General features: G+C 41.5%; 1 protein-coding gene across 1 annotated transcript; it reads right to left on the bottom strand.

Moving 5' to 3' along the window:
• Positions 1–111: 111 nt before the first annotated feature.
• Positions 112–27,814, bottom strand: ARPC1A (actin related protein 2/3 complex subunit 1A). The gene is made up of 10 exons (XM_070412579.1): positions 27,686–27,814; positions 22,596–22,688; positions 16,671–16,775; positions 10,393–10,615; positions 8,282–8,389; positions 5,764–5,976; positions 4,204–4,279; positions 3,784–3,977; positions 2,220–2,310; positions 112–529 (listed from the first exon to the last, which is right to left on the bottom strand). The coding sequence occupies exons 2-10, from the start codon at positions 22,657–22,659 to the stop codon at positions 491–493; spliced, it is 1,113 nt and encodes a 370-aa protein (XP_070268680.1). The 5' UTR covers positions 22,660–22,688; positions 27,686–27,814; the 3' UTR covers positions 112–490.
• Between the last annotated feature and the right edge of the window lie 5 nt (positions 27,815–27,819).

The raw sequence follows: 27,819 nt of genomic DNA, 5'->3' as shown, positions 1-27,819 counted from the left end.
TTGTATTCAATTTAAGAAACGAATCATCTAAGATTTTACCTTAAAAACTAGTCTAAAGAATTAAGTCTTTCTACTAAACATGGAAATATTATAAGGAAACAGAACCAAAAACATATTCAGTATTTTTATTTAAATTTTTAGCAATTTACATATCTCTCCACCCTTTAAGTTAGTGTGACAATTTCCATAATAAACTACTAAAAGAGAAGCTTTGGTCAAAAATGGAATGAAATAGCAAAAACAAAAACCAAAAAAACAAACAAACAAAAAACCAAAATACAAACAAAACTCAATCACTGCTGCTTTTAAAAATCCAACACTTTCACCAATTATATTCAAACAAAACCACACAAACAACATTTGCGCGATGTGTATCTTCAGTGTTTCCTTGCGGCTGGCTCTCCTCACCATCATGCACATGGTGGAGCTGCCTGGGGCAGTTTGTCAGTTTGTCAGTTTGTCATGCTGGATCTGGGAGGCTCACTCAGCTTCACATTATCCGGAGGCCCTGGATGGAAGACTCTAAGGTCTTGAAAATGGAAGGGAGAACACGAATGGTTACTGAGGACTGTATATCCTGGCATTTTCCCCACAGCGCCATACTACTGCCCCTCCTCTCCTTGGCTGAAGTGCAGGCCCCCTTGTGCGCCTTGTACCCCCCAAATCTGAGACACGCTCTCCCAGGACTCTGCCCAGAGCCTCTCCAGGACTGCTGGCCCTTCCAGGCCAGGTGTTCCCCTGTCTCCACTACCCCAGCCCACAGGTTCTGGGCACACTCCTCTGTGTTCCTGGGGCACACACCTCCTTATCTGTTCACTGGCGCTTACTGATGAGGGCCACCTGTGCACACGTCCCTTGCCTCTTCACCACACTCTAGATGCCCTAATGGCAGTACTTCTATGTTTCTGTAGGCCACGCAGCAGTCAGCCTGCTGCACAACACAGCAGGTGCTCCAAGGTGGATGGATTGAAGAGAAAACTGCACTGGGACTTCCTACCTCACACAAGTGCAAAAAGAGAGAAAAAGACCTGGCCTGAGAGATCAAAGGATAAAGGGCATGACTGTAACCACCCAGGGGTGCTAACTACAGATGCCCAGGACTAAAAGCATATGAAGATTAAAAAAAGGAGTGGGAGGATACTTTTAGAGAAAGATGGAGGCTTTTCCATACTATGTATTTGACCCAAGGAGGGGAAATAACATCATGGAAATGTACAACAGCAAAATTCTATAAAGCTGGAGTATACAGAGTCCTTAGACTTGTCACTACGCCTTCCAGCAGGCCTCCTAAACCTCTCTCTGTCCAGAGCCTCCTGGCTACAACCCCTGCCACAGCTGGAGCTCACATCCTCACCACCTGTTCCCTGGACTCAACAGCCTCTGCCCCAAGCTCTCGTTGCCTAGCCCCCCACACCTTACAGCCTGGTGCTTTTCTACATCGGTTCTGGAATAGCTTTTAGTTGTCTGTAGACAAAGCCCAGCTTCCTCTCCCTGACCATGCCATGCTCTTTTCTCTAGTTCCATCTTCTGCATCTGTAGGACTCACACCACAGTCCACACCACTGGCAGTGCCTTGAATATAGTGTGTACTCTCTGAGCTCCGGGCCTGGTCTGCACAGGCTGCTCTTGCAGCTCAGAATGCTTGTGCACCCCCTTCGCCCCAACCATTCCTGAGATCCCACTGCCTCTAGGGATGAAGCTCTTCCCTGCAGTGCTGGCAGTCCATGCCTTCCCCTAGATTCCTTGATGTAAAAACAGAGGCACTGGCTTCTCTTCTGGAGGTCCAATTAATCCCCTGACCCTCCTCTCTCTCCTACCAGACAAGCCCTTCAGGGGCTCCTTCATCTCAATATCTTCTGTACCCAGGACCATGCCTGGCACCCAGAGGACACTTAGTAAATGTTTATTAGACTAGTTAGTGTAAACCGTACAAATATATCTGGTAGCTAAATTTAGACGGGTACCCACACGGGGCCGGCTACAGAAACAGCACTCAACTTTTCCTCAATGAATAGATGGACATCTGGAAAAAGTATATATTCCAAATCATTGGGAAAATGTGGTTTCCTGCTAATGACCTTTAGGTTTTAAAGACAACTACAGTGTAATATCTTACATTTTTGCTTTGCATTGGCTTTGATATTTTGTTTCAAAAAATGAGAAACATTTTTCACATAGGAAGTTTTAAAACAGGATTTGTTCTGAAAGGCAGAAAATACCTTGAAATCCCAAATTGTCATGGCTCCATCGATGCCAGTAGTGCAAAATTTGCGACAATCTTGCTTGTCCACCTCATAAATAGATACTTGACTGAAAAAAAAAGCAAAAACAAGAGATTGTAAGGTATGTGGTAGAAGTGAGCCCCAACCTTCCTAACAGTATAAGGGCATTTCAAGGAAACTGTCTATCAACTCCTGAATATCAAGTTGTCTATTAATATTAGTCTGCAGCAATCTGATTCAGAAAATATGAAAATGCACCATATTCCCAGATGGCCAGAAAAGACTGATATGAAGGAAAGGTTAAGAACCCACATTAATTAGTGATGTGGAGAAACAAGACAATCCAGGCCACACAGCCTGCAAACTGCCCAGTAGCAGGATGTGGCCAGGACCACAGCCATGATTGAAATAGAAACTAATTTAAACAAACAAACAAACAGAGGCAGGATGAAATGCGACTGAAATCCAATCAAGACAAAAACTCCCAATGACTCTCTGACAACCAGGGCATATGAGCCAAGAGCTCTCCTTCGTTTAAAAGTAATCATTATAAATGCCAGAAATAGTCAGACACACCACAAAATCCCAACCACGCGAAACAGAGGAACACAAATGAACAACTTGTCTCAGCCTAATTATCTGAAAAACTTCCAAGAAAATCAATTCTGTAGCTCAGATAATATTTTCCTTTCTCCTCTGAAATGACTAGAATATTACCTCTAGGGAAGGGGGTGGCAAATGGTACATACTATCAGTGAGCTACGAATGGATTTTAAAATTTTAAATGGTTGGAAAAAACCCCAAAACTATTATTTCATGACATGTGAAAATTATGTGAATTAAAATTCCAGTGTCCATAACGTTTTACTGAAATACAGCCATGCTCATTTATTTACATATTGTCCATGGCAGCTTTTGTACCACATGGAAGAGTTGAGTAGTTGTGACACACACCATATAGCCCCTAAGAGTCTAAAATATAGACTATCTGGTCCCTCACAGAAAAAGTTTGCTAATCCTGCTCTAGGGAAAACAGGACTTAATATCTGCAAATAAAAGTAAACATGTCACTCTGCAAGGGTCTGTCACTTTATTTTTAAACTAAAAGTCTCAAAGAAGCAAAGAGAGTTGTTTCTTTCCTGATACACAGTCTGTAGAGAAGCTTAAGAAAAATTCACAAGAAATAATTGTGAAAGTCATTCAAGACAGAGAAACTTGAAAAGTGTGAAGAAAGTTTTGCTATGCCTTCAAGTTACACTTTTCAATAGAGCACAAACATTTTCAGCCTATTTTAAGTCTAGTGGTCCCTTTCACTCAACATGATGAAAAGCACAACTTAGCCCTGGCCGGTGTGGCTCAGTTGGTCGGGGTGCACTGTTAGTCCACACCAGCTCACAGTCCACAGCAGGATCTGCACTCCTCATGTGGGATGCCTTGTACCATCTACACCTTGAAGGACAGAATGACTAGGCGGGTGTAGTTCACTTTTAGCGCTGGCTACAGGTAGCATCCGGTAACTCAGATCCGGTCCAGGGGCCCCAGGTGGCTGGGTGGCACTTACGTGATGCTATTCTGGTGCAGAGTCTCCAAGGCTGTATTGCGGTCCTCAGTTGTGGCCCTCTTGTCCATGTTGCGGAAGCGTTCCATGGCGGACATGTTGCGCTGGATGCTCTGTTTTGGAATGTCTAGCTTGGAGACGAAAGTCAAGCTGCCGCGGTCATCATAGTTAAAGAGCATTGGGCAGCAGTCATGGCCCTGAAACAAGGTATTAGTCAGGCCCTGGAGGGTACACAGTCTCCCTACCAACCCCTTAGAGAATGTTCACCACCGCAGGCATCTCTTATTCCTAAAGGCTAGCTCTGTTTCTTTTAAAAGGCTGTTCTACTTTGTGCTAGTGCACAAAGTCACAGAGCACGCCTTGCTCCTGTTCTGGAGAATTATATACAGTGTATTACAAGGAAAGATGAAGAGAAACACTTACAGCGGCTACAACGCTATTCTCCGAGACAAATGACACACTCAGGAGGGGCAGGAACTCTGTTTTCAGAGTTGAGACCCTGAACACAAGAACACTTGTTAAAAGGAGATACAACGAACCACTCAGTTTCCTTATGGATACAGAAGATGACAAAGGACCCATTCTCACAGGGGCTTTGGCAGTATAAACAACCACTATGTTTAAAAGGAGCCCCATGACCTAGCCTTTCAGGAATCTCAAGCATGAAATGGCCCTGAGATAACCTATAGAAACTGAGGCCTTCTGCTCTCTTTAGCCTATGCTCTACTCCCTTCTAAGTTTACCTCCCCCGCACCCCCAACTCATGACAAATTGGTCTACAGCTTGGTCCCCAGAAAGCCCTTGTTCTTTCCCATCTCTGCCTTTGCTCCCACACCCCTTTACCACATGCTCTCTCTGCTTCTCTTGCTTATCCAAAGTCCACCCGTCTTTGAAGCTCAGCTCTGATTTGATCACCTCCATGAAGCTTTTCCTGGACCACATCAGCCTAAAGTGGCTTCCCCTTTCTCCGATCTCCTAAAGTTCTTAGTGTCACTCACGACTGAACACCTTATTTTGCTATTTTCTCCTTGCCTGTGCTCACTAGGGGCTCCTAGAGGGCTGGAACCACTAATAGTCAGTAAAGCCTATTCTCTTTCCTCCACCTGGGTTAGGAGCTAGGGCTACTATGAGTATCTATATATATGTATAGAAATCTTCCAGAAGACTCTATCATTTATAATAAGGGAAGACATTTAAAAAAACCCATAAAATTTAAAAATACAATTCAATCCAGTAGGAAAAAATATCCTTTCTGAAATACCACTCTGTTGTCACCATGTGGCAGAGGGAGCCAGAGGCACCTGATGTGACCGACTGCCAGCATACAGTTAAGTCAGGAAACCTTTAAAAGTGGTTTACCTCTGGCTGCCAATGGAAAAGGATGCACTAGGAAAGAATATTCTTCCTCTAACATATGAACAAATATGAGTTCTGACATCTAACAAGATGCCTAATGCTCTCCTTAAGGCTGAGCAGGCAAAAATGAGTCATCGCGATTTGAGTTCTTCCAGCATACACCAAAGGAACTGGCTTCAAGGTTTTAATATTACTGAATGAAGTCCCGAATGAATGGAGTTATTGTTCACTGACTACACAGAGCAAGAATACATCATCTATTTAATTTAAGGCTGGTGTGTGACATTTACATGTTGTAAGGAATTCATAGTAACAGACTAAACTGGCTATTTGAAGGAACTCTTATCAGTAGCAAACCAGGAAGGTTCTTCAAAGGAATCACTACCAGCACTTTCATTAAGAAGTGTTTTTGGAAGTGAAACTCTTTAAATTTTAACTCTTTAAAATTTCCCCAAATGGACAATCTAAATGTGTGCCCGTGACTTTACTAGAAAAGGCTGCCTTGCAGTTCTCAGTCAGATTTTTATGCTTGCGTCCTACATAAGCACCCGGAGAAGGGCAGCGTTAGCCCAGCTGATGAGAAATCCCACCCCATGTCCTAACTCAAAACAAAAGGCAAATACTCACTGCACGCTTTTTGAGGCATCGGCAACGGACACGGTGCTGTCGTGGCTGACCCAGGCCAGTCGACTCCCACTGGCGGAGAAGCTGACGCCATGCACCCAGCCACCAGTACCACTGCCACCAAACTCTGACATCAGCTGACCAAAAGGCATCTTGCTGCCCCAGGGTGTACTGGCTGGCTTTTCATCCACTTCTTTAATGTATGCAGAAAACACCCTGCAGTTTAAGGGGCAGGGGGAGAAGGAAAAAGTAAATGATAATATATGTATATAGAAATAGGCTACAGGCCACTGCTACAAGGTGTCTCAGAATGCAGAGTAAAATATGATGGGACAAATTAACATACAGAAACCTCTGAAGACACAGAATAGTTCTAGGCTGCCTACAGGTCAATCCATACTCAATCAACTAATAATCAGAGTGCTGCTCTAGGAGTGCCATTCTAGAAATAAAGAACACAAAAGCTCTTCCCTCCTGAAGTGTACATCCTGGGGGAGGACTGTGCTGTCCCACCCTCCCTTGCCCATGGGAGTTCTGGCTAAATGAGCACAGCATTCTTTCTTGTCTACTTTACCTTCATTCTCAACACACTATTCCAAGAAGCCCACACAGTCAAATGGTAGGATAAAGGAAACTGTTTGCCACCCTACAAAAAACCAATAGCATGAACTCAAAGAAAGGGACATCTAAAGTGAAAGCGGAGGGAGGCCGTGGGAAGAGCAGGCAGGCTTTCCCCAGCACTGTCAGGCAGAGGGCTGTGCTCACTGTACCCTCAGGCCACTGTCAGGCCTTTGTGGCAGGTATAGTCTGGGATGAAGGTGGGTCCTTTCTAGCCTGATATCATCAGTCTCTCTAATTCCTTGAGGTGGGAAGCAAAAGGGATAAAGAACAGCTGGGAATCTATCCTTTTATTTCCTTCCTTTTGCCCTCCAATGCTGTATCTATTTTGTAAAGCTTCTTTTCAAAAACTTCTGAATCTAAAGACTCCCTAAATGACCTAGAATATTTCCCTCCAAAATGACAATGGCAGTAGCAGCCCTGGAAGAGTCAGGGCACCAGAGAGGGGAAGGGCACAGTGAGCACCTGTAAGTTAGATGATGTGACCTTAGCATCACTGTGCTTTAAATCAGCCTCACAATGGCTACTGCTTTAGTCATCTGAGTCCAGCAAAGAACAGGTGGTTCTCAGCTGCGCCAACTCCAGTGTGTGAACGGAACAGACCCATACCCAAAGGAGTGCAAGTCAAAGCAAAGTTTATTTCTAGAAATTATTATTAACAAAAGAATGTAACCTATTTTCACAACCAGATTTTTAGTATAGCTTGATGATCCAGGTGGTATGATCACTTAGTAACACTTAGCTCCATCTTCTAAGGGAGCTAAAATGACTGGGTAACATCACAAAAACAAAACTCCTAAATATGAAAAATTCTAGAGAATATCTATGTATTTTTACTCTTATATTGGTTCATAAGTACAAGAACCAATATTTTTCCAAAAAGTGCCTTGACACTTACTGAATCCCCCTCTCATAGTCAAACTGTCACACACATATTTACTAGTAAGAAAAACTAAAAAGACCCCAAAAAACAAACAAACAAAAACATCCTTGGGTATTCTTTAAAAAAAAATATTTTTTTTTTTATTGATTTCAGAAAGGGAGAGGGAGAGAGAGATAGTAACATCAATGATGAGAGAGAATCATTGATCGTCTGCCTCCTGCATGCCCCACACTAGGGATCGAGCTCACAAGCTGGGCATGTGTCCTGACCAGGAATCAAACCGTGACCTCCTGGTGCATAGGTAGACACTCAAACACTGAGCCATACCAGCCAGGCTCCCTTGGGTATTCTTGTATATAAATCACTAGTCAGGTTTTCTGGAAATTCTCCACATACCCTATTGGAAAAAGATGCATCCCATCTCCCAATCCACCACATAGTCAACATAAAGCAACACTTTTTTACTTTTCTTCTAGCTAAAGGGAAAAAAAGCCTGTTGATAAAGAACAACTTTAAAAAAAGCAATTACTTGTACAATCCTTAAAGGAGTTAGCCAAGTAGCTGTGTTTCTTCTAGCCTCATACAAATAACAAAAAGCTTTAACTGAAAAGGAATAGCACAACAATAGCTCAGCAGTACACTGTTCAGCTATGTTTTGTTGATCTTAGTTTCACTCTGGAATGTGCAGAGTCTGCTGCCTGGGTATAAAATGAGAAATAATACTGTAGTTGAGGGAGTGGGAGAGGAGAACACTTCCCCCATTCCAAACCATGGGTGTTCTGCCTAAGGAAAACTTCCCTATCCCCACCCTTTCATCTTCCTTCTCCCATACTTCCAAGTCCACTTCTTTCTCCTTTGATTTATGCACTTGCTTTTTAGTCCCTTTTCTAGACCACAAGCTCCTTTCATCAGAATCCCTTATGGTACCTAGCATAGTACCTTACAAAAAGGGACCTTAAAAATATTTGTTGAAAGATGACTGATGAACAACTCAAGTCTGTCATTCTCATTTGTTCCCACCTGCATTTGAAATCACATGATCCTGCTGCCAGCAAAACATTGTTGGGATGCCAATCCAAGCTGAGGACCGTGGAGCGAATTGGCTTTTTAATGTGCTTGCTTACCCACCTACAAAAGGAGAAAATCTATTTTAGTTTATCCGTAAATCAAATGACTTACAAATATGTCAGGCAAAAACATCAATGCATGGTTCTTATGTGGCTACCAGGTTTCCTGCCAGAGAGAGGGTGAATTTCTAAAGGAAGAGAAGAAGAGAGAAAGAACCACAGATTGTCCCTTCCATATACCTGTCTTAGGTTTTGACATTCTTATCAGGGCAGCTGGTTCTGAACTTTTCGGGTTACCAGGGCATCCTCTTTAGTAAGTATATTTATGGATAAACTCTGGTAGTGTCCCATGGAATTTCAGATTATGTCTGACTTTAACCTTTGAAATAAAAATAGAGTTTTGAAATTATTTGAATTTTTATTGTAAATATTCAGTGATTTGTTATTTCATTTTAGGTTAAGTTTGGGTTGTAAGATAGCTTAATTTCCTTTCCAAGTTTCCAATATTAAGTACGTTTCTGGAAGCTTCAAATTCTTTTTAACTTTTTTTCAGTGAAAACTTAATCATGAAATCAGCAGAACCTCTTATTGGAGATTAGACTCTAATTCTCTAGCTTCACCTAAAGAGTTTATTTATGTCTAAAATCAGTCATGATTCTGGCATAATTTCTGCCCTTAAACTGCTGCTTAAAAACCAATCATGCTCTGTTCAACACGAGAGGCTTAATATTGTGCCAAATGTCTTTTGTTGAAAGCTAAATTGTTTTTCTATACAATCTTGTTCTTAGGAACCTATCTGAAAAATTTCATTCGGAAAAATAGACAATATTCTACTTGTTTAATACAGTTATTTTAAATTGAAGGCTTAAAAGTTGTTTTAAAGTACTCACATCATACCAATAAAATATTGTTTTATAGCTGAGAAACTCCCCTAAACATACAGCTTGTTCAAGTGACACTTTGTACTACAATAAAGCCCAATTTACCTATATTTGAGACTATTTTTTAATGAATAAAAATGTGAACAATCACTGACATTGAGGGATACCTAGAAAGAAAAATTGTTTTTTACATATGTGTTATAGTGAGCCTTCTTAATGTTTTTTAGCAGGCAACATTTTGTTAGCCTTAACTTTACACGTTTGAAGGAAAAATGCATGTCTAAATGCATAATTCAATTTTGCTGCAAATTCAGACTTTCTTTTCAAAGAATCAAAATTTCCGAGGTTTACTAAATTACAAAGTGTAATATGATAATCCCTTCCTTTCACTGTTTCAGCAGAAAGCAAACAGCAGGAACACTAACACAAAGGGTAATGTGTACTCCGCTATTTTTAGTGCAAGTACATACTGCCAGTTTCCTACTAAATGACATTCCATGCCTCCCTGAATACATGTCAGGTAGAGCAGAGTTGTTTTCTTATCAAAATAAGAAGGAAGGAATAGTTAAAGTAATTACTTAGCCATAAAATAAACCTCTGCATTTTGACTGGCTTAGCTACAAGTGATTTATAAAAAAAGTACAACAGGCTGATTATATATCCAAGATCCTGACCAATTTTTACTTCAATGGCTTAAACAAGTAAAGCATTATACCAAGGCACAGATTTGGTTAGCAAATAAACTTGAAAGAAAGGAGAACATTGTTATTTGTGAGAATCCTAGAAATTTAAGTGGATAGAGATAAGAGGAAAAATAATTATTTCTCAGGACACTGGGAATCTTTCAAGTTTATAATTTATCTATCAGAGTAAGAAAACAGCTATTTGGATAGTACAGAGTCAGAAGAGTAGTAATATGTTATAGAACAAACAAGTTCGGATATCAGAACATGGAAACCACATATTAGTATGAGAAAGATGTGAGGTTTGACTCAATGTGCACATAGGAATGAAAAACGTGCAATCAGAGAATGGAGAATTCAGAGGAAAAAAAACCTTCAGATGAAGAAAAACTGAAGCAATAGTTAAGTCTTAACCCAGTGTCTCAAGAAGTCACCAAGAACATAGTGTTTCAAATGTATGATTCTACAGAGAGAAGTAAAAAAACTCAGATGTTGCTCACCAGTCATTTTCAGACTCAAAGTAACAAACAGAAATGAGTCTTGCTCCACTTCCCACAGCAAATTTGTTCTCTAGTGGGGACCACTTGACAAAAGTGGCTGCACGGTTAATTCTCAGGATCACCAGGGTTGGCTTCCAGACACCATCTTTCTGACTCCAGACATAGGCATTGCGGTCTGCCCCGCAAGTGACGATGCGGTCGCTCTTGGGAGCCCAGTCGATACCTACAAGTGAGACATGGCATCATCTACTTTGCCAGTGGTCGGCAAACTCATTAGTCAACAGAGCCAAATATCAACAGTACAATGATTGAAATTTCTTTTGAGAGCCACATTTTTTAGACTTAAACTATATAGGTAGATACATTGTTATTAACTTAATTAGCGTACTCCTAAGCTGGCCTTTGCTAAAAACGTCCTCAATCTGATTGAGGTACGTTCGCTGAGGTCGACCCCTTCCAACTCTCCCATCCACACTCGTCTTGTAGCCAGTCTCACTCAACTCGTGCATGAATCTCGCGCCTCCCCCGTGCTGCGTATCCAGCGGCCCGCCTGCGCCGCCTCTCCCGTCACCTGACTGACCTACACTCCCCACTTCTTCTAACACCACTTCTTCAAAATAGACTCCCACAGGCCGAAAACCGACTTCCGCGCATGGGCCACAAAGTTTCAATCACACTGTACGTGTGCGCCCACATGTGGTATCTTGTGGAAGAGCCACACTCAAGGGGCCAAAGAGCCGCATGTGGCTCGCGAGCCGTGGTTTGCCCACCACTGGCCTAAGCCAATGACAACTGACATGGCGCAGGCAGGTGGCCATTGGTACGGTGGGGACGGATGTGGTCCTGATCAACACATCACAAGGGCAAGGATGTTTCTCCACAAAGTTCTGTAACTTGGGATCCTCCATGAGGCCAGAGCTGTTTTTATAATTGCAGAGGTTACAAAACTAAGCAGGGACATTCTTTCCACCCATTCACAGGTTTCTAAAGATATCTGGTCTGAAGTCCTTTATCTTCCCTCTAAGATTTTTTTGCCTGAAAGTACCTTTATTTTTTATTTGTTTTTATTGTTGTTGTTAATCCTCACCTGAGGATATTCGCCCCCTCCCCCATTAATTTTTAGAGAGAGTGGAAGGGAAGGGGAGAGACAGAGTCCTTATCTTTTGGAGATACAAATTGAAATATGAAATGATACAATGTCTGGAATGTGCCTCAAAATAGTACAGGCAGAGAGTTGAGAACAAGACAGGCTGTGTGTTGATAACTGTTGAATCTGGGTGGTGAGTATACAAGGAGCTCATTACATTATTGTCTATTTTTGTTCTGTTTAAAACTGTCCATTGTAAAATGTCTTTTTGTGTGTGTGTGTGTGTGTGTTTTAAAAGATAGCAATTAAACATTTGACACAAAAGAATAAACTCACAGAAAAATAAACACGCCAGGACTCTGATATCCCTTTGATGTTTGCTATACTCTTTCTCTGCAGCACTGACTAGTCTTTTCTTCTAGAAAGCTTCAGAAGATAAATTTTATTTTTCTGTAGTTACTATCTTTCTGAGAAAATATGTTTGATCCTTGGTCTTCTGCCACAGAGTTATACTTAGATTTTTCCAACAATAGTTTTTTAAGACTTAAAAAAAATCATTTGAGCATTTGGACAGAAAACAGGCCCAAGTTCAAAGGATTCCAAAAAAGAAGCAGGGGAGAAAAAGGACACAACTAAATATTTCACTCTTTTGGCTATCTCTCTGGTCTTTCATCTTAGTCCTTTCTCATGTAAAAGTATTTCCTAATGCAAAATTTCCAATTTGTAATTTTTGAATGTTATTATTTTTAGGCCATAAGGCCACTGGCAAAGGGACTTAGAGAAAATAGGCCAAACCTAACAGAAATAACATTGTGGGAAAGCAATAGCAACAAAAATAGAAATTATGTCTTTGGTGGGGTTTGGTAATATATAGTCAGTCAGATCAGGGTGCTCACTAGCATTGTATACAAATCCTGGTAAAAGCAAAAAGGGATGGTCACAAGTTTTTGTTGGAGAATACAATGTAAAGATTGCAGAAGATCAAAACATGTTATGTTTTTCTCTGATTTGGGGGAAGGAGATCTTTAAGCTAATCAGTATGTTAGGGGTTAGAAGCAAAATTTCATGGTCTGAATTTTTAAAAAAGTCACCACCAGTCCCTTGGCTGCCCACTTAAGTGCAGATACAACTTGAGAGGAGAGGAAACCCAAGACTGCAGTGAGAAATTTGTAAATGAAAATTATGAAGAATGAATTAAAAAATATTTTTATTGATTTCAGAGAGGAAGGGAGAGGGAGAAATAGAAACATCAATGAGAGAATCATTGATTGGTTGCCTCCTGCATGCTCCACACTGGGAATCGAGCCCACAACCTGGGCATGTGCCCTTGACCAGAATAGAACCCAAGACCTTTCAGTCCACAGGCTGATGCTCTATCCACTGAGCCAAACTGGCTAGGGCGAAGAATAATTTTTTTTTTTACAGAGAGGAAGGGAGAGGGATAGAGAGTTTTGAAACATCGATGAGAGAAACAACGATCAGCTGCCTCCTGCACGCCCCCTAGTGGGGATGTGCCCGCAACCAAGGTACATGCCCTTGACCGGAATCGAACCTGGGACCCTTCAGTCCGCAGGCCGACGCTCTATCCACTGAGCCAAACTGGTTAGGGCGAAGAATAAATTTTTATGTGCTTGGCCAAACTGTTTAAAGCAAGGGTTGGGGAACATCCAGCCCATGGGACGTATAAGACCTGATAAATTATTTGGTCTGGTCTTGCCAAGGCATTAGGGGTGAGTTAATTAAATGTTTGACCAAATATAGCAGGCTAATTTTTAAGCTGATAATTTTGTATGGCCCACGAATGATGTTATAAATATCCAAATGGTCAACTCTTCTAGAAAACAGGATAAAAATGAAACTATAATAAGGGTCAAAGAACAAGAATTCTTTCTAAACAGAGCAATAGATGAACATGTTTTTAAAAAATTATTTATTTGTTAACTAGAGGCCTGGTGCATGAATTTGTGCACTAGTGGGGTCTCTCGGCCTGGCTTTCGGGATTGGGCTGAAACCAGCTCTCTGACATCCCCCGAGGGGTCCTGGATTGTGAGAGGGTGCAGGCCAGGCCAAGGGACCCCACCAGTGCACGATCGGGGCCAGGGAGGTATGCAGGAGGGTGGCCAGCTGGGGTGGGGGTCGGGGGGGGGGGCGGGGAGAGGGATCACGGGAGGGCTCCAGGATGTGTCTGGCCTGTCTTGCTCACAGTAGTTAGGGGGTGATCAGGCTAGCCGGACCCCAGCAACAAGCTAACCTACCAGTTGGAGCATCTGTCCCCTGGTGGTCACTTAGGATATTAGGACAGTTGGACACTTAGGATATTAGGCTTTTATTATATAGGATGCTCACCTGAGGATATTTTTTCCATTGATTTTTAGAGAGAGTGGAAGGGGGGGGAGAGAGGGAATGAGAAAGGAAGGAAGGGAGGGAGGGAGGGAAAGAGAGAGACATATCGATTGGTTGCCTCCTGCACGTGCCCCAACCCAATATGGGCCTGGATTTAACCTGCAACCCAGGTATGTGCCCTTGACCAGGAATACAATGCGAGTCAATGCTCCAACCACTGAGCACACCTGCCAGGGCTGTTTTTTGTGCTTTTTAAAAAAAATAGCCAGACATGACTTCACACAAAGTAATATAGTCCCTTGGAATTTGATATCAGGTTTTGGTTCACTAAATTCTGAAAACCAGTGTAAAAGTTCCACATTTTTACCTCTTCTCCTCCTCCTCCTTTGACTCTTGTTTAATAAAACTCGGCCCTGCTCTACTTGCCACCTCTATCCACCTATTAATAGTTTTAGCCAAAGAAAAAAGTTAATATACATCAGGAATCTGCAGGAGAGCCAATGCTTTAAGATCTAATCTTCTGCAAATCAGCATTAAGATAAAAACTCGATGGAAAAATGAAGAGAAATTATAAATAGCAATGTTGCACTCACACACACACAAAACACAGATGGTTAATAAACTGAAAATATGCCCAACCTTTCTATTAATCACGAAAATGCACCTTTCACTCATCAGTCTGACCATATCAAGAATGTGTGAGGTATGGTAAAATAAGCACTCTCATACAAGGCTGGTGGGATGAAAGCTATCTGATGATACCTAGCAAAGTTGACGATGTATATATTCCTGTGATACAACAAGCCTACCATATATGAATATTCACACATGTACAAAGAGATCTGCACAGGAATACTCGATTTAGCACTTCAATGTAATAAGGAAAAATGGGCAACATAAACGTCCTTCGATGGAGGAAAGAATAAATGAGGGATGAAATGCCAAACAGCAGTTAAAAGGAACAAATTTGACTTAGATACATTAACACAGAACTCAGAAACAATGTGGAATGCAAAAGCTGCAAGAGATGTATGATATGATGCCATTTTGGCAGCCCCTGAAAAATACTAGCCAACAGTACTAGAGATTGCTTATAAATATATATACATGTATGTAAAAGTGTTAAAAATGGACTAGGACAATGTCATACTAAATTATAGACTGCCTTCTGAGGTACAGGAACAGAACTGGTGGTGAGAGGGGGGCTTTATCATCCTATCTAATAAAGAGGGAATATGCTAATTGACCGCCACACCCTCAAATATGGCAGCATCCACAGCCAATAAGGAGGGAATATGCTAATTGACTGCCCCACCCTCAAAGACAGTGGTGCCCACAGCCAATAAGAAGGGAATATGCTAATTACTGCCACATCCTCAAAGATGATGGCACCCACAGCCACAAGATGGCCGGCAGGGGAGGGCAGTTGGGGGGGCCCAGGCTGGCAGGGGAGTAGTTAGAGGGTGATCAGGCTGGCAGGCAGGTGAGTGGTTGGGAGCCAGCAGTCCTGGATTGTGAGAGGGATGTCTGACTGCAGGATCGGGCCTAAACCAGCAGTCGGACATCCCCTGAGGGGTCCCAGATTGGAGAGGGTGCAGGCTGGGCTGAGGGACCCCCCCGCCTCCCCATGCACAAATTTTGTACACGGGCCTCTAGTCTAGAAAAATATTGCTTGTTATTAAATACTAGAGGCCTGGTGCATAAAAATTAATGCACTGGATGGGGGGTCCCTCAGCCCGGCCTGCCCCATCTCACAGTCTGGGAGTCCTCAAGGGTGGGAGGCAACCCAGCGATCAGGGGAAGGTGACACCCCCATCACACCTCTGCTGCTGCCACTGCCAGCAGCGCAAGCCTTGGCCGGCCCTGGTTACCTGAGCCTCGGGCAGCCCTGGGCAGCTGGGAAGCCGCCATGCGAGGCTTGCCTGCGCCTCGGGCTGGCCCTGGGTGGCTGGGGAGCTGAGGGGACTGCGTGCCTGCCACCCCAGCGAGGCTGAGGGGATTGGGCGCCGCTATCTTGTGGCTGTGGACGCTGCCACCTTTGAGGGTGTGGCAGTCAATTAGCATATTCCCTCCTTATTGACTGTGGGTGCTGCCATCTTTGTGACAGTGTGAGGGTCAATTAGCATATTCCCTCTTTATTAGATAGGATTTGTTTCCTAAGCTTTCTAGCACAAGAAAAAAAAGACATTTATCCTTCTTGTTGTTAACTCTGGGTGGTAGGTATATGGATGTTTGTTATATTACTCTCTGTCTTTTTCAGATTTTGGAATGTCTTCCTTGCCCCCAGAACAATATACAGGAAACTTTTGGAAGACACTGTGCTCCCGCAGCAGTTGGAAATTCAGTTTGGCTTACATTTTCACACAGCTCAAAATGTTTTCACTTTCATGTCTCATCTCCTAATCTAAGCTCATTAGTCCTCATAGTAGGTTCAGTGTTTTCCATAACACTAGTTGAGTGTGTGTACCAACTGAGCTAAAACAAGCACTTAATAACTGAGATCAGTGTGGCTCAGTTGGTTGGAGCATAGTCCTGTACACTGAAAGGTGGTGGGTTCAATTCCTGGGCAGGACACATATCCAAGTTGCAGATTGGATCCCTAGTCAGGGCACATATGGATGCTTCTCTCTTGTATTGATCTTTATCTCTTTCTCTCTCCCTTCCTCTCTCTAAAATCAATGAAAAAAATTGAGATCACTATTATGCTATTTTCTGAAAATTTCTAAAGAAAACCCAGTAAATGCTATACAACTTTGAATATTATGGCTGACTTACTTTATTAGGCTCTTTATTTAAATGAAAGAGTGTTAAATTTGAAAATACTGTACTAAGTTCATGGTTATCTTACCTGTGATGTGTCCATTGTGCTCCTTGAGTTCATGAGCTTTCACCCACTGGCTCCCGTTCTTTTTATAGATGTGGACTTCATGATTATTGGGGCTAAGGGCAATCTCTGGAGAAAAAAGTCAATAGTTAACACTTGAACTTGAAACTGTCACACAAGAAAGGGATATGTTACAGTTGGGATTGAAAAAGTAGAGTGAAGCTTGACCAGGGTGGCTCAGTGGTTGAGCATTGACCTATGACTCAGGAGGTCTCAGTTTAATTCCCAATCAGGGCACATGCCTGGGTTTTGGGCTCAATCCCCAAAAGGAAGAATGCAGGAGGTAGCCAATCAATGATTCTCTCTCATCATTGATGTTTGTATCTCTTTCTCTCTCCTTTCCTCTCTGAAATCAATAAAAACATATTAAAAAAAAGAAAAACTAAATTTAAACATTCACTTTATCAGAGACATATACAGTTGTCAAAGATTCTAATCAGTAAGAAATAAATGATGTTGCTATATTTAGTTGATATACAGTTGACCCTTGAATAACACAGGTTTGAACTGCACAAGTTCAATTATATGTGGTGCTTTTTTTTCAATAAATACAGTGGCCCTCTGTGTCCACGTGTTTCACACATGGATTCAATTGTCTGCTGATAGAAAACATTATTTTCTATCTGCAGTTGGGAATCTGTGGATGTGGACGGCAGACTGTATGCCACTTTATATATGGGACTTCAGCATCCTCGGATTTTAGTATCCAAGGGAGATCTAGAACCACTGGCCCTCACATACGAAGGGTTAACTATAGTTATGTTTTTGAGGAGTCAAAACTTATACATGAATTTTCAACTGCAGGGGAGAAGGGGGAGGGTTGGTGCCCCAAACCTTGCATTGTTCAAGAGGCAATTATAATTTTAGCCTGAAGTAAAGATATTTGACATTTTAGCTCACCTGTACAACATTATTAGTAACAAATATTTAATTTCTGTTAGACTTTATGAAATGCTGAAAATAGCGCAGAGGCTCTTATTACTGCTATCATGGACCCATGCTGAAACCATCATAGTTTATAAAAAAACCCAAAAACTTGATTCTGCTGGTAAACTATATCAAAGTTTTCCTTTAAATAAAGCCATTATAAATCACAAAATAAAATTATGTTTTCAAGAGAAATCTCTTGGACCAATCCAAGATAATAAGAACATAGATATCACCCTAGCTGGTTTCGCTCAGTGGATAGAGCGCCAGCCTGTAGATTTAAGAGTCCTGGGTTCGATTCCAGTCAAGGGCACATGTCTGGGTAGTGGGCTCGATCCCCAGTAGGGGGTGTGCAGGAGGCAGCCGATCAATGATTTTCATCATTGATGTTTCTTTCTCTCCCTCTCCCTTCTTTTCTGAAATCAGTAAAAATATATTTTTTAAAAAATCCTAATTTTAATTTTAAGAAGTCAAATTTTTTAATGGATCAACTATAATGTGAAAAAAACAAAATAAGTTTTAAAAAATCAACACATATATATGTATATTCCTTTTTTTTTTTTTAGAGAGGAAGGGAGACAGAAACATCAATGAATGAGAGAGAATCACTGATTGGCTGTCTCCTGCATGCCCCCTACTGGGGATCGAGCCCAAAACCTGGGCACGTGCCCTTGACCAGAACTGAACCTGGGACTCTTCAGTCCTCAGGTCGACGCTCTATCCACTGAGCCAAACCAGCTAGGGCTAAAATTAGGATCTTTGAAATGTTAGGTCAATCTTTTAATAGTTTCTCCATCTATTATGTCACCTATTCTCAACTCGTTAGGAAAGCTACATCTTGTCTTGCAGATAAATTGTGGAACTGGGTAAATATCTAGCTCTAAAATCCTAAGACTTTCAATGCTTTCTGGAAAAGTTGTATACTTCTCTAAATTTCTAGGGATTTCAAAAGCCAAAACTAAAGTTAAACCTGAAAAATGTTATAAATTTCAAATTATAATTTGGCATAAAAGTTTGACTTAATATATTGAATTTATAAAGTAGTTTAAATGAGGACAATAACAATTTATATTTTTGTTAAAAATTAGAGGTCCAGTGCACGAAATTTGTGCACTGGGGTCGGGGGGTGGGGTGGGGGGAGAGGTTATCTCTCAGCCCAGCCTGGGCCTCTAGCAGTCTGAGACCCCTTGGGGGATGTCCGCCTGCTGGCAGAACGGGCCTAAGCCAGCAGGCAGACATCCCTCTCACAGTCTGGGACCCCTCACTCCTTACCCCCCGCCTGCTTGCTGCTCCTTAGCGCTGCTGTGGAGGCAGGAGAGGCTCCCGCCACCGCCACTGCGCTTGCCAGCCATGCACCCAGCTTCTGGCTGAGCAGCACTCCCCCTGTGGGAGTGCACTCACCACCAGGAGGCAGCTTCTGCATTGAGCGTCTGCCCCCTGGTGGTCAGTGTGCATCATAGTGACTGGTTGTTCTGCCTTAACGGGCATTTAGGCTTTTATTATATAGATTATATAGATAATTGGAAATACTCCAAAAAACTATTTTTAGATGGGCAAGTGGAGACAGAAGATACAGGAAACTCAATTATGAAGCTCTGGATTCACCATCCTGCATGCTACATATTTTCAAATACCCAATACTGAGGCTCATATCTAGGTTTTCACCTAACAATAACCCCGAGTGTACTGTTTATGTACCAAGGATTTATTTAAAAATAAGAGTGAGCCCTGGTTGGTGTAGCTCAATGGTAGAGCTTCGACCTGAGCACCCAAGTGTCATGGGTTCGATTCCAGGTCAAGGGCATGCACCTGGGTTGCAGGTTCAATCACTGGTCCTGTCGGAGTGTGAGGGGGAGGCAACCAATCAATGTATCTCTTTCACATCTCTCTCTTTCTTTGTCCCCCTCCCCTATCTTCCATTCTCTTTCTTAAAAAAAAAAAGGAATAAATATCCTCAGTGAGGATTTACACACACACACACACACACACACACACGCAAAATAAGAGTGAACCATGTCTGAATGGCTTTTAAAAATATAATGAATTTATAGATTAAAAGAAATATCTATAAAATTCCAGCTGGCTTCTTTGCAGAAATTAGTAAGCTGATCCTAAAATTCATATGGAAATGCAAGGGACCCAGAAGAGCCAAAACAATCTTGAGAAAGAAGTACAAAGTTGAAATTTACACTTCCCAGTTTCAGAATTTATTACACAAAGCTCTAGGAAGCAAGACAGTGTGGTCCTAGCACTAGAATAAACATAAAGATCAATGGAACAAAACTGAAAGTCCAATAAATTTACATTCAAGAGTCTTCAACAAATGCTGCTGGGACAACTGGCTATCCACATGCAAAAGGATAAATGAAGCTGTACAAAAATTAACTCAAAATGGATCCAAAACCTAAATATAAGTGCTAAAACTATGAGACTCTTAGAAGGAAACATAGGTATACGTCTTTGTGACCTCAAATTTGGCAATGGCTTATTAGATATACAGCAAATACATAAGTATTAAAAGAAAAATAAATTGGAGATTTTAAAAATGGAAAACTATTGTGCTTCAAAGAACACCATCAAAAAAGTGAAAAGACATCCTACAGAATGGGAGAAGATTTTACAAATCATATACCTGATAAGGGTTTGTATCCAGATTATATAGAGAACTCTTACAATTCAACAATAATAAGACAATCCAATTTAAAAAATGGGGAAAGGATCTGCATATACATTTCTCCAAAGAAGATATACAAAAAGCCAATAAGTGGGCATACTCCTTTATACCCACTAGGATAATAGTGGGTATAGGGCTGTAATAAAAAACACAGATAATAGCATGTGTTGATGAGGGCGTAGAGAAAATGGAAACTTCATATACTGCTAATGAGAATATAAATTGGTGTGGCCACTTTGGAAAATGGTCTGGCAGTTTCTCAAAATGTTCAATATAATTACCATATGACCTGGCAATTCAACTCCTAGGTATATGCTCCTAGGTATATAAAGTTGAAACAACCCAAATATCCACCAACAAATAAACTAAATGAGGTATGTCTATACAATATAAAAAGGAATGAAGCTGATACGTGCTATAAAATCAGGGGTCCTCAAACTTTTTAAACAGGGGGCCAGTTCACTGTCCCTCAGACCGTTGGAGGGCTGGATTATAGTTTAAAAAAAAACTATGAACAAATTCCTATGCACACTGCACATATCTTATTTTGAAGTAAAAAAACAAAACGGGAACAAATACAATATTTGTATTTGCATGTGGCCCGCGGGCCGTAGTTTAAGGAGCCCTGTACAAAATGGATAAATCTTGAAAACACTGTGCTCAGTGAAAGAAGCCAGATGTAAAAAAACCACAAATTGTATGATTTCACTTATAAAAAATGTCCAGAATAGGCAAATCCATGGAGACAGAAAGTAGATTAGTAATTACCTACAATTGGAAGTTTTGAGGAAGACTGGAAGTGACTGCTAATGGGTATAGAGCTTCTTTTTGGAGTGATGAAAATATTCTAAAATTAGATAGTGATGACTGTTGCATAACTCTGTGAATATACTAAAATCACTAAATTGTATTCTTTATTTATTTATTTATTTATTTTTAAAATGTATTTATTTATTTTTATTTTTATTTTTTTAAAATATATTTTATTGATTTTTTACAGAGAGGAAGGGAGAGAGATAGAGAGTCAGAAACATCGATGAGAGAGAAACATTGATCAGCTGCCTCCTGCACATCTCCTACTGGGGATGTGCCCGCAACCCAGGTACATGCCCTTGACCGGAATCGAACCTGGGACCCTTCAGTCCGCAGGCCGACGCTCTATCCACTGAGCCAAACCGGTTTCGGCTAAATTGTATTCTTTAAAAGGATGAATTTTATGTTATGTGAACGCTATCTTAATAAAGCTCTTATTTTTTAAAAAGATTGAATAAAATTCAATTTTTAAAATAACTCATGGGCCTAACAGCACACGTCTGTTTCTAGATTTTTTTTGTTCATTCTCTTTGTCATATTACTGTCACTCTGCTTGCTATACATGCTTATTTCTAAGAGTCTTCTCCATCCCTTTTTAGTTTGCTGGAGCTAGAAAACTAGAAACTCAAGCTTGTTATGAATAATACTAGAGGCTCTGTGCACGAATTCGTACATGGTTGGGGTCTGGCCGGCCTGCCCCACGGGGGCCATTGGGGCCAGGGCAGTGAGGGGGAGGGGATGCGAGAGGTTGGCCCGATTGGGGTGGGGAGGGGCCAATCGGGGGCAGGGCCGTTTGGGGGGAGGGGCTGAGGGTGGGTGGAGCGGGTGCCCCATAGGGCTGGTTGGCCACCGCAGTGCGTGTCATAGCAACTGGCGGTCTGGCTTTTACATATATAGATAGTAAATACAAGTTAGTACTGCCCTTCGTACCTCAGGAATAAACCATATGTCTCTGAAACAGCTTATTTCTAGGTCCCAGAATTCTGACTAAATGCTGGGTCAGGGTGGTGTTATGGCACAACCATTCCAAACAATGGATTCAAATATGTCTCTGATATAAACTGTCCTCTAGTGCAGCGGTCACCAACCTTTCGGACCACACAGACCACCGGTTGGTGACGGCTGCTCCAAAGGTTTCCTTAAACCAGAGGTTGCCAGCCTTTTGGACCTCACAGACCACCAGTGGTCCTCGGACTACCAGTTGGCGACCTCTGCTCTAGTGGTATAGTAAAAAAAGTGGACAAGAAGCCAGAAGGCTTGAGTGCTAGCAAGGGCTCTAACATTAACTTGGTGTGTAACCACTGGAAAGTGCAACACTTTAGGCCTCAGTTTCTATATCTGCAAACAGAAGGACTGACCCAGTTCCCTTCTGAACCTTTCACATATGACAATAATATATATGATCACTAAAAATACCTACATCTAAAAGTATCAAAGGTACCAAAATAGAGGCACAAAGTTAATAGCATACTTACGGGTACGATCCCTGTTCCAGGCATGACAGGTGATTGGCTCTAGTAAAAATTGATGCAGGGACATTATTCTTAGTGGTTTCAAAGGATAGAAAGCTGCAAGGACAACAACAAAAAAAGCATTTAAAATGACAGGCAACCAATATTTAAATTGTCTGGGGATCTTGGAATGTTTGGGAATAAATAAAACATTATTCTCCCATTAAAAAAGAATCTCAATGTCAAAACTTAACCATTTAAACACAACTAGTATTGTAACCCCTAATATATAATTTATTCTGTCAAGGGTCATCCAGGGACTTTAAAACCATGGGTTAAAGATTGCTGGGGTACAGAATATTCAGACAGTCTCAAGTGATCATCCTACAGATTACTTACTAATTATAAAGGGAAAAACATGCTATTACAATAAAAAAAAATCTGGCAGTCACCACTTTAACTGAATGATCATATTTAGTATCATAAATAGTGAACCAATATAATCTGAGGACCTCCTGATGGGAGGCAACATGAAGTGCACATCATCATTTATAAGTAGTGACCACTTAATGTATCACCCAGACCAGAATACTTTTAAGAGAGCAAAAAGAGCCCAGCCGGCGTGGTTCAGTGGTTGAGCATCTACCTATGAACCAGGAGGTCACGGTTCAATTCCAGGTCAGGGCATATGCCTGGATTTCGGGTTTGAGCCCCAGTGTGGGGTGTGCAGGTGGCAGCTAGTCAATGATTCTTTCTCATCATTGATGTTTCCATCTCTCTCTCCCTCTCTGTCTCTGTCTCTCTCTCCCTCCCTCCCTCTCAGAAATAAATAAAAATATATTTTAAAAAAAGAGAGAGCAAAAAGGAGCACTATTAATAATTATGCTGTGATAACAGGTCACAGGACTATCCTGGAGTAACCTGGTAATATGGCCAACCTAGCTATGAAGTATTTATGCAAAATATATTTACTCTAAATCTAATAAAAATCCACACTCAATTTCCAGTTTATAGAAAAGAAAAAGAATTAAAGAACATAAAAGGGAAATAAACAGTTAAAACCAGAGTGTGTGCCATATTATAAAACAACTGGTCTGGACTATTAAAAAAAGACAAGTTGGGGTGAGGACTATTTTAGATTAAAAGAACTATGAAAATCAAAATTGATATGTGAAACTTGATTGTAATCTGTATTTTTAAAATAGCCATAAAGGACATTTTGTATAATAGAGTAAATTTGAATTTGGGCTCATATTATGTAACAATACAGAATTATTTTCAATTTCTTAACTATAATGATTTGCCCTCAGGTAGGATAATGTCCTAACTCTCAGACGATAAAGATGATGAAGTGTCATGATGTTTTCTGTTATTTTCAGTCCTTCAGTACATGTAGATATATAAAGAGCATACGTGGCAAACGTTAACAACTGGTGAATCCAGGCTAAGAGTATGCAAGTATTTGTTATATTACTCTCTAACTTTTTATTGTAACTAAATGAAAAGCAGGAATCTGTGAAATATCACTAAATTAAAAACCAAATAAAATTCTCTATATTATTTTATAGGCACCTAAATCTAGATCCACTGAAGAAGCAACCATTACCTGAAAAAGGAGAAATTTTTTCAAAAAGCACCCCATTTTATAATTTCTAAGAGGCACTTTCACAACATTCTGAAGTTTCAATACACTTTTAAGTACAGGTCAAATTAACCTAGGGTGGAGACTAAAATGTGAAATAAGAATTCTGATGTAAGTAGGAAATAAAAGCAAGGGCCAAGAAGGTTGTGAACAAAGTTGAGCAGACAAAGCAGAAGTTAATTTCAGTGGAAAGCAGAAAAAATGTCTCTGCTAATTGTTGTAAAGGAACCCAAAGGTCAAAAAGAGATAAGTGCACCCTTAAATAAAACATTCGATAGCTTGAACTGACAGAGATGTCAGTGTTTCACCTTTTATTCCAAGTGTGAAGATGGTTAGGACATTAATTTTTTACTTTTGCGTGTTCTAGAAAGCAAATTGCAATTCACAAATACAGAAAAAGCCTCTAATAGGAAATTACAACAATTAAAAAAATTCAAATGAGACTGCTAATTCTTTTTTAAAATAAATGTTCATATCTCTCTCTCTCTCTCCCAATTTTTTTTGGAGGCAACCAAAATTTTTGGTGGCCTTGTTTCCACAAGGCTTAAAAAAAAAAAAAATGTTCAGCCCTGGCCAGATGATTGGAGTGCTGTCCAGTGTACCAAAAGGTTCCGGGTTTGGTTCCTGGTCAGGGCACAAATCTAGGTTGCAGGTTGGATCCCTAGTTGGGGCACATATGGGAGACAACCAATCGATGCTTCTTTCTCACACTGATGCTTTTCTCTCCCATTTCCTCTTTCTAAAATCAATGAACATATCCTTGGGTGAGGATCAAACAAAACAAAACACCTTTCTGACTCACTGATGATTCTCTTTATCTCTGACATCAGATGCTGACCCATCACAACAGGTTTTACTCACAGTTACTCAAAATAACATGTAGTGTTACAAATATCTCCTTAATTAAAAGCTCTTTAGTTTATAGCTACACTTTATAAGGTAATTTGTTAACTAAAACAAAATTGGTTTTCAAATTAAAAATTTAATGTGAAATCTATATGCAATAAAAGCACATATTTCATGTATAGTTAAAAAAGAACAGTTGCAGACAAAGGCTTTCTCATTCTTCAATTCCTTTTGTAAGTAATGTAGCAAAATGCCTTCAAAAGAGGTAAACATTTACACAATGGCATAATTACTTCTAATAATGCATTTCTAATTTTGTTATTATTATTCAAGAGCCATATTTGGACACACACTCAGACCTGTAATTCTTTTATAATCATGTGGCTATTTTAAGTCAGTAGGCCAAGATGACAGTCATGTTGGTCAAATTTATAAGGCACCCAGTACATGCAGCCTGTATTCATGAAACTCAGTGAATGGAGCATAATAATAGCTTGGATCTTGTACCAAGAAAAAGATAACTTCTGTCATAGGGTGATAATTATAATTTCTAAACTGTGATTAGTATTTAAGTGAAATTTCAAAACCTTTGTCTTCATGAGGGTAGAGAGGAGAAAAAGGGACAGACAAGAAGGTGGTGACATTAAATTTCATAAGCTTCTACTGATGACCTTTCATTGTCCAGCTCTAAGATGATTTATAGTATAATATGATTCCAGGAATTCTCCCTCCCTTCAAACTCCTTTATTTATCACTTTGAGTAGAGTCATTCTGATGTTTGATTAGCCATGGGCTCTGGAGCCAAGGGAACATGGGTTTGAATCTTGCTGTTGACATATACAAGCTATGAGATCTTAATATCTTTAAATCTTAATCTTTTTAATCTGCAAAATGCACATATCACTGGCATGCTAAGGCTGTTGGTAGGAGGATTAGATGAAATAATATGTGAAAGCACATGTAGTACAGTACAAAGCCTAACTGGACACAGATGTTCAGTAAGTAGGTTCCCTTTCTCCCACTGACCCCAGGTTTTTGAACCATCCCAGGAAATACACACAAGTTAGTATCCTCTGAACTTGGCCCTTGAGCTCGAAAGTATCTGTACGGTGGAAACTTCAGTTCCCTGTTCAGAGTCAGTTTTCAAGATTATGATTCATCTAGTTTCTAATTGCTCTCATTACCCAACCCAGCAATACCAGGCACTCCAACAAGGTCACCACACCCTCCACACATTCAGAGACAGGTTCCAATTTCGGGCACCAGCCTTGCCAGCAGAGTGTTTTGAACTTCTTTATGCAGAATTTGTTTTAGCACAGGATTAGTCAACCAGATTGGAATACTGCCCCTCTCCCTCCAAGCAGGAGCTTTAATTTTTCCGAGATGAAACCCCTTCTTAAATTGTGATAAGTAGATGAATTGACTCCAGAGATTCTCTGAATACTCTGTGATAGGAAGGAGCCAGTAACACCCACTCCCTAACAGGGCAAAAACACCCGTCCGCTTTCCTCTCTTTGGTTTTTATATCCCTGAAAAACCCAGAGCCTACATGAAACCAAAAGGTTAGTTAGATAGAACTGATGAAAGGGGACAGAAGTTGGATAACTTAGGCGATGCGTTGAGGTTCATAAAAACAGGGTCCACAGCTGCAGTATGAGAACCGAGGGCTTCACAATCAGAGTCTAAGTCACAATCTAAGGGCCCACCAGGTTCCCGGCAGTGCCGTCAGTGCCAGGTTGGGGCCAGGAATGTAAGTCAACGTGACACTTTTCTGGACCTCAAGTGAGGAGGGAGGGAGGTTAGGAGGAAGGGAAGATAAACATGCCAAGAATGCCCAGAGGCAGTAATAATAGCTAACATCTACTGAGCACCTACTCTGGGCCAGAAACTATCCCAAGCAATGTACACGGACAAACTCGCTTGATTCGCCAGAAAGCCCTAAGAACGTGCTTACTGCAGCGGAGGAAACCGGGAGCCGGGATCAGAATTTTGACAGTCGGACCGGAGGGTGGGGCTGTGGCAGGTGCTGCTGCATCAAAGGCTGCGCGGAGCCGGTATGTGTAATTCCGACTTAAGGGGCAGCGGCACCCAAGAGGCGGGATCCTAAGGAACTCGGGGAGAGGTTTTCCTAGAATTCAGAAGGGGCTCCAGTAACGGAAGGATGGAGGGCTGCCCCAGATAGAAGCCAACTGTCCCACGAGCGCCCGCCGTGTGCTAAAGAAAGAAACGAACGGCCCCTCGCGGCACACCGATGAGAGGGAGGCTGTTCCACTTACAGTCGTTTTACGGACTGTGATAAACGGCCACAATAAAGGTGCAAATAGGGCTATGGAAGCGCAGGGGAAGGGAAGGAGCCGTTAATTCTGGCACTGGAGGACGCTTGGAGCTCGCAAATGTCGGGAGAAACGATCTTTATGGAGACCCACGAGCTCCGCAGGTCCCACGGAAAGCGGGGATCCCCCCCTTCCCCCCGCGCCCCTCCGGAGGCCGGGCTGGGAGCCCTGGCCCGCCCTCCGGGCCCCGCGGCCTAAACCCTCGTCTCAACGTCCCCGCGGGTTCAAGCGCGCTGCGAGGCCAGGGAAATGGAGGCTCACAGGGTCAGAAGCTCGCTCCTCCTGCCCCTTACCTGGGGTCGGGGCGGTCCGGACCGGCTCGGAGCGGAGAATTCGCGGACTCTGGTCAGTCGACGCGAACAGGCTCCGGCGAGCGCTGGCGGAGGACCGAGGCCCAGTGGGAGCGGCTGACAGATACCGGAAACCG

Source organism: Myotis yumanensis, unplaced genomic scaffold, assembly GCF_028538775.1.
Source record: "Myotis yumanensis isolate MYYU_CA2020_CCGP unplaced genomic scaffold, mMyoYum1.0.hap1 SCAF_4, whole genome shotgun sequence".
NCBI classification, from domain to species: domain Eukaryota; kingdom Metazoa; phylum Chordata; class Mammalia; order Chiroptera; family Vespertilionidae; genus Myotis; species Myotis yumanensis.
This window is presented reverse-complemented; position numbering and strand designations above follow the sequence as displayed.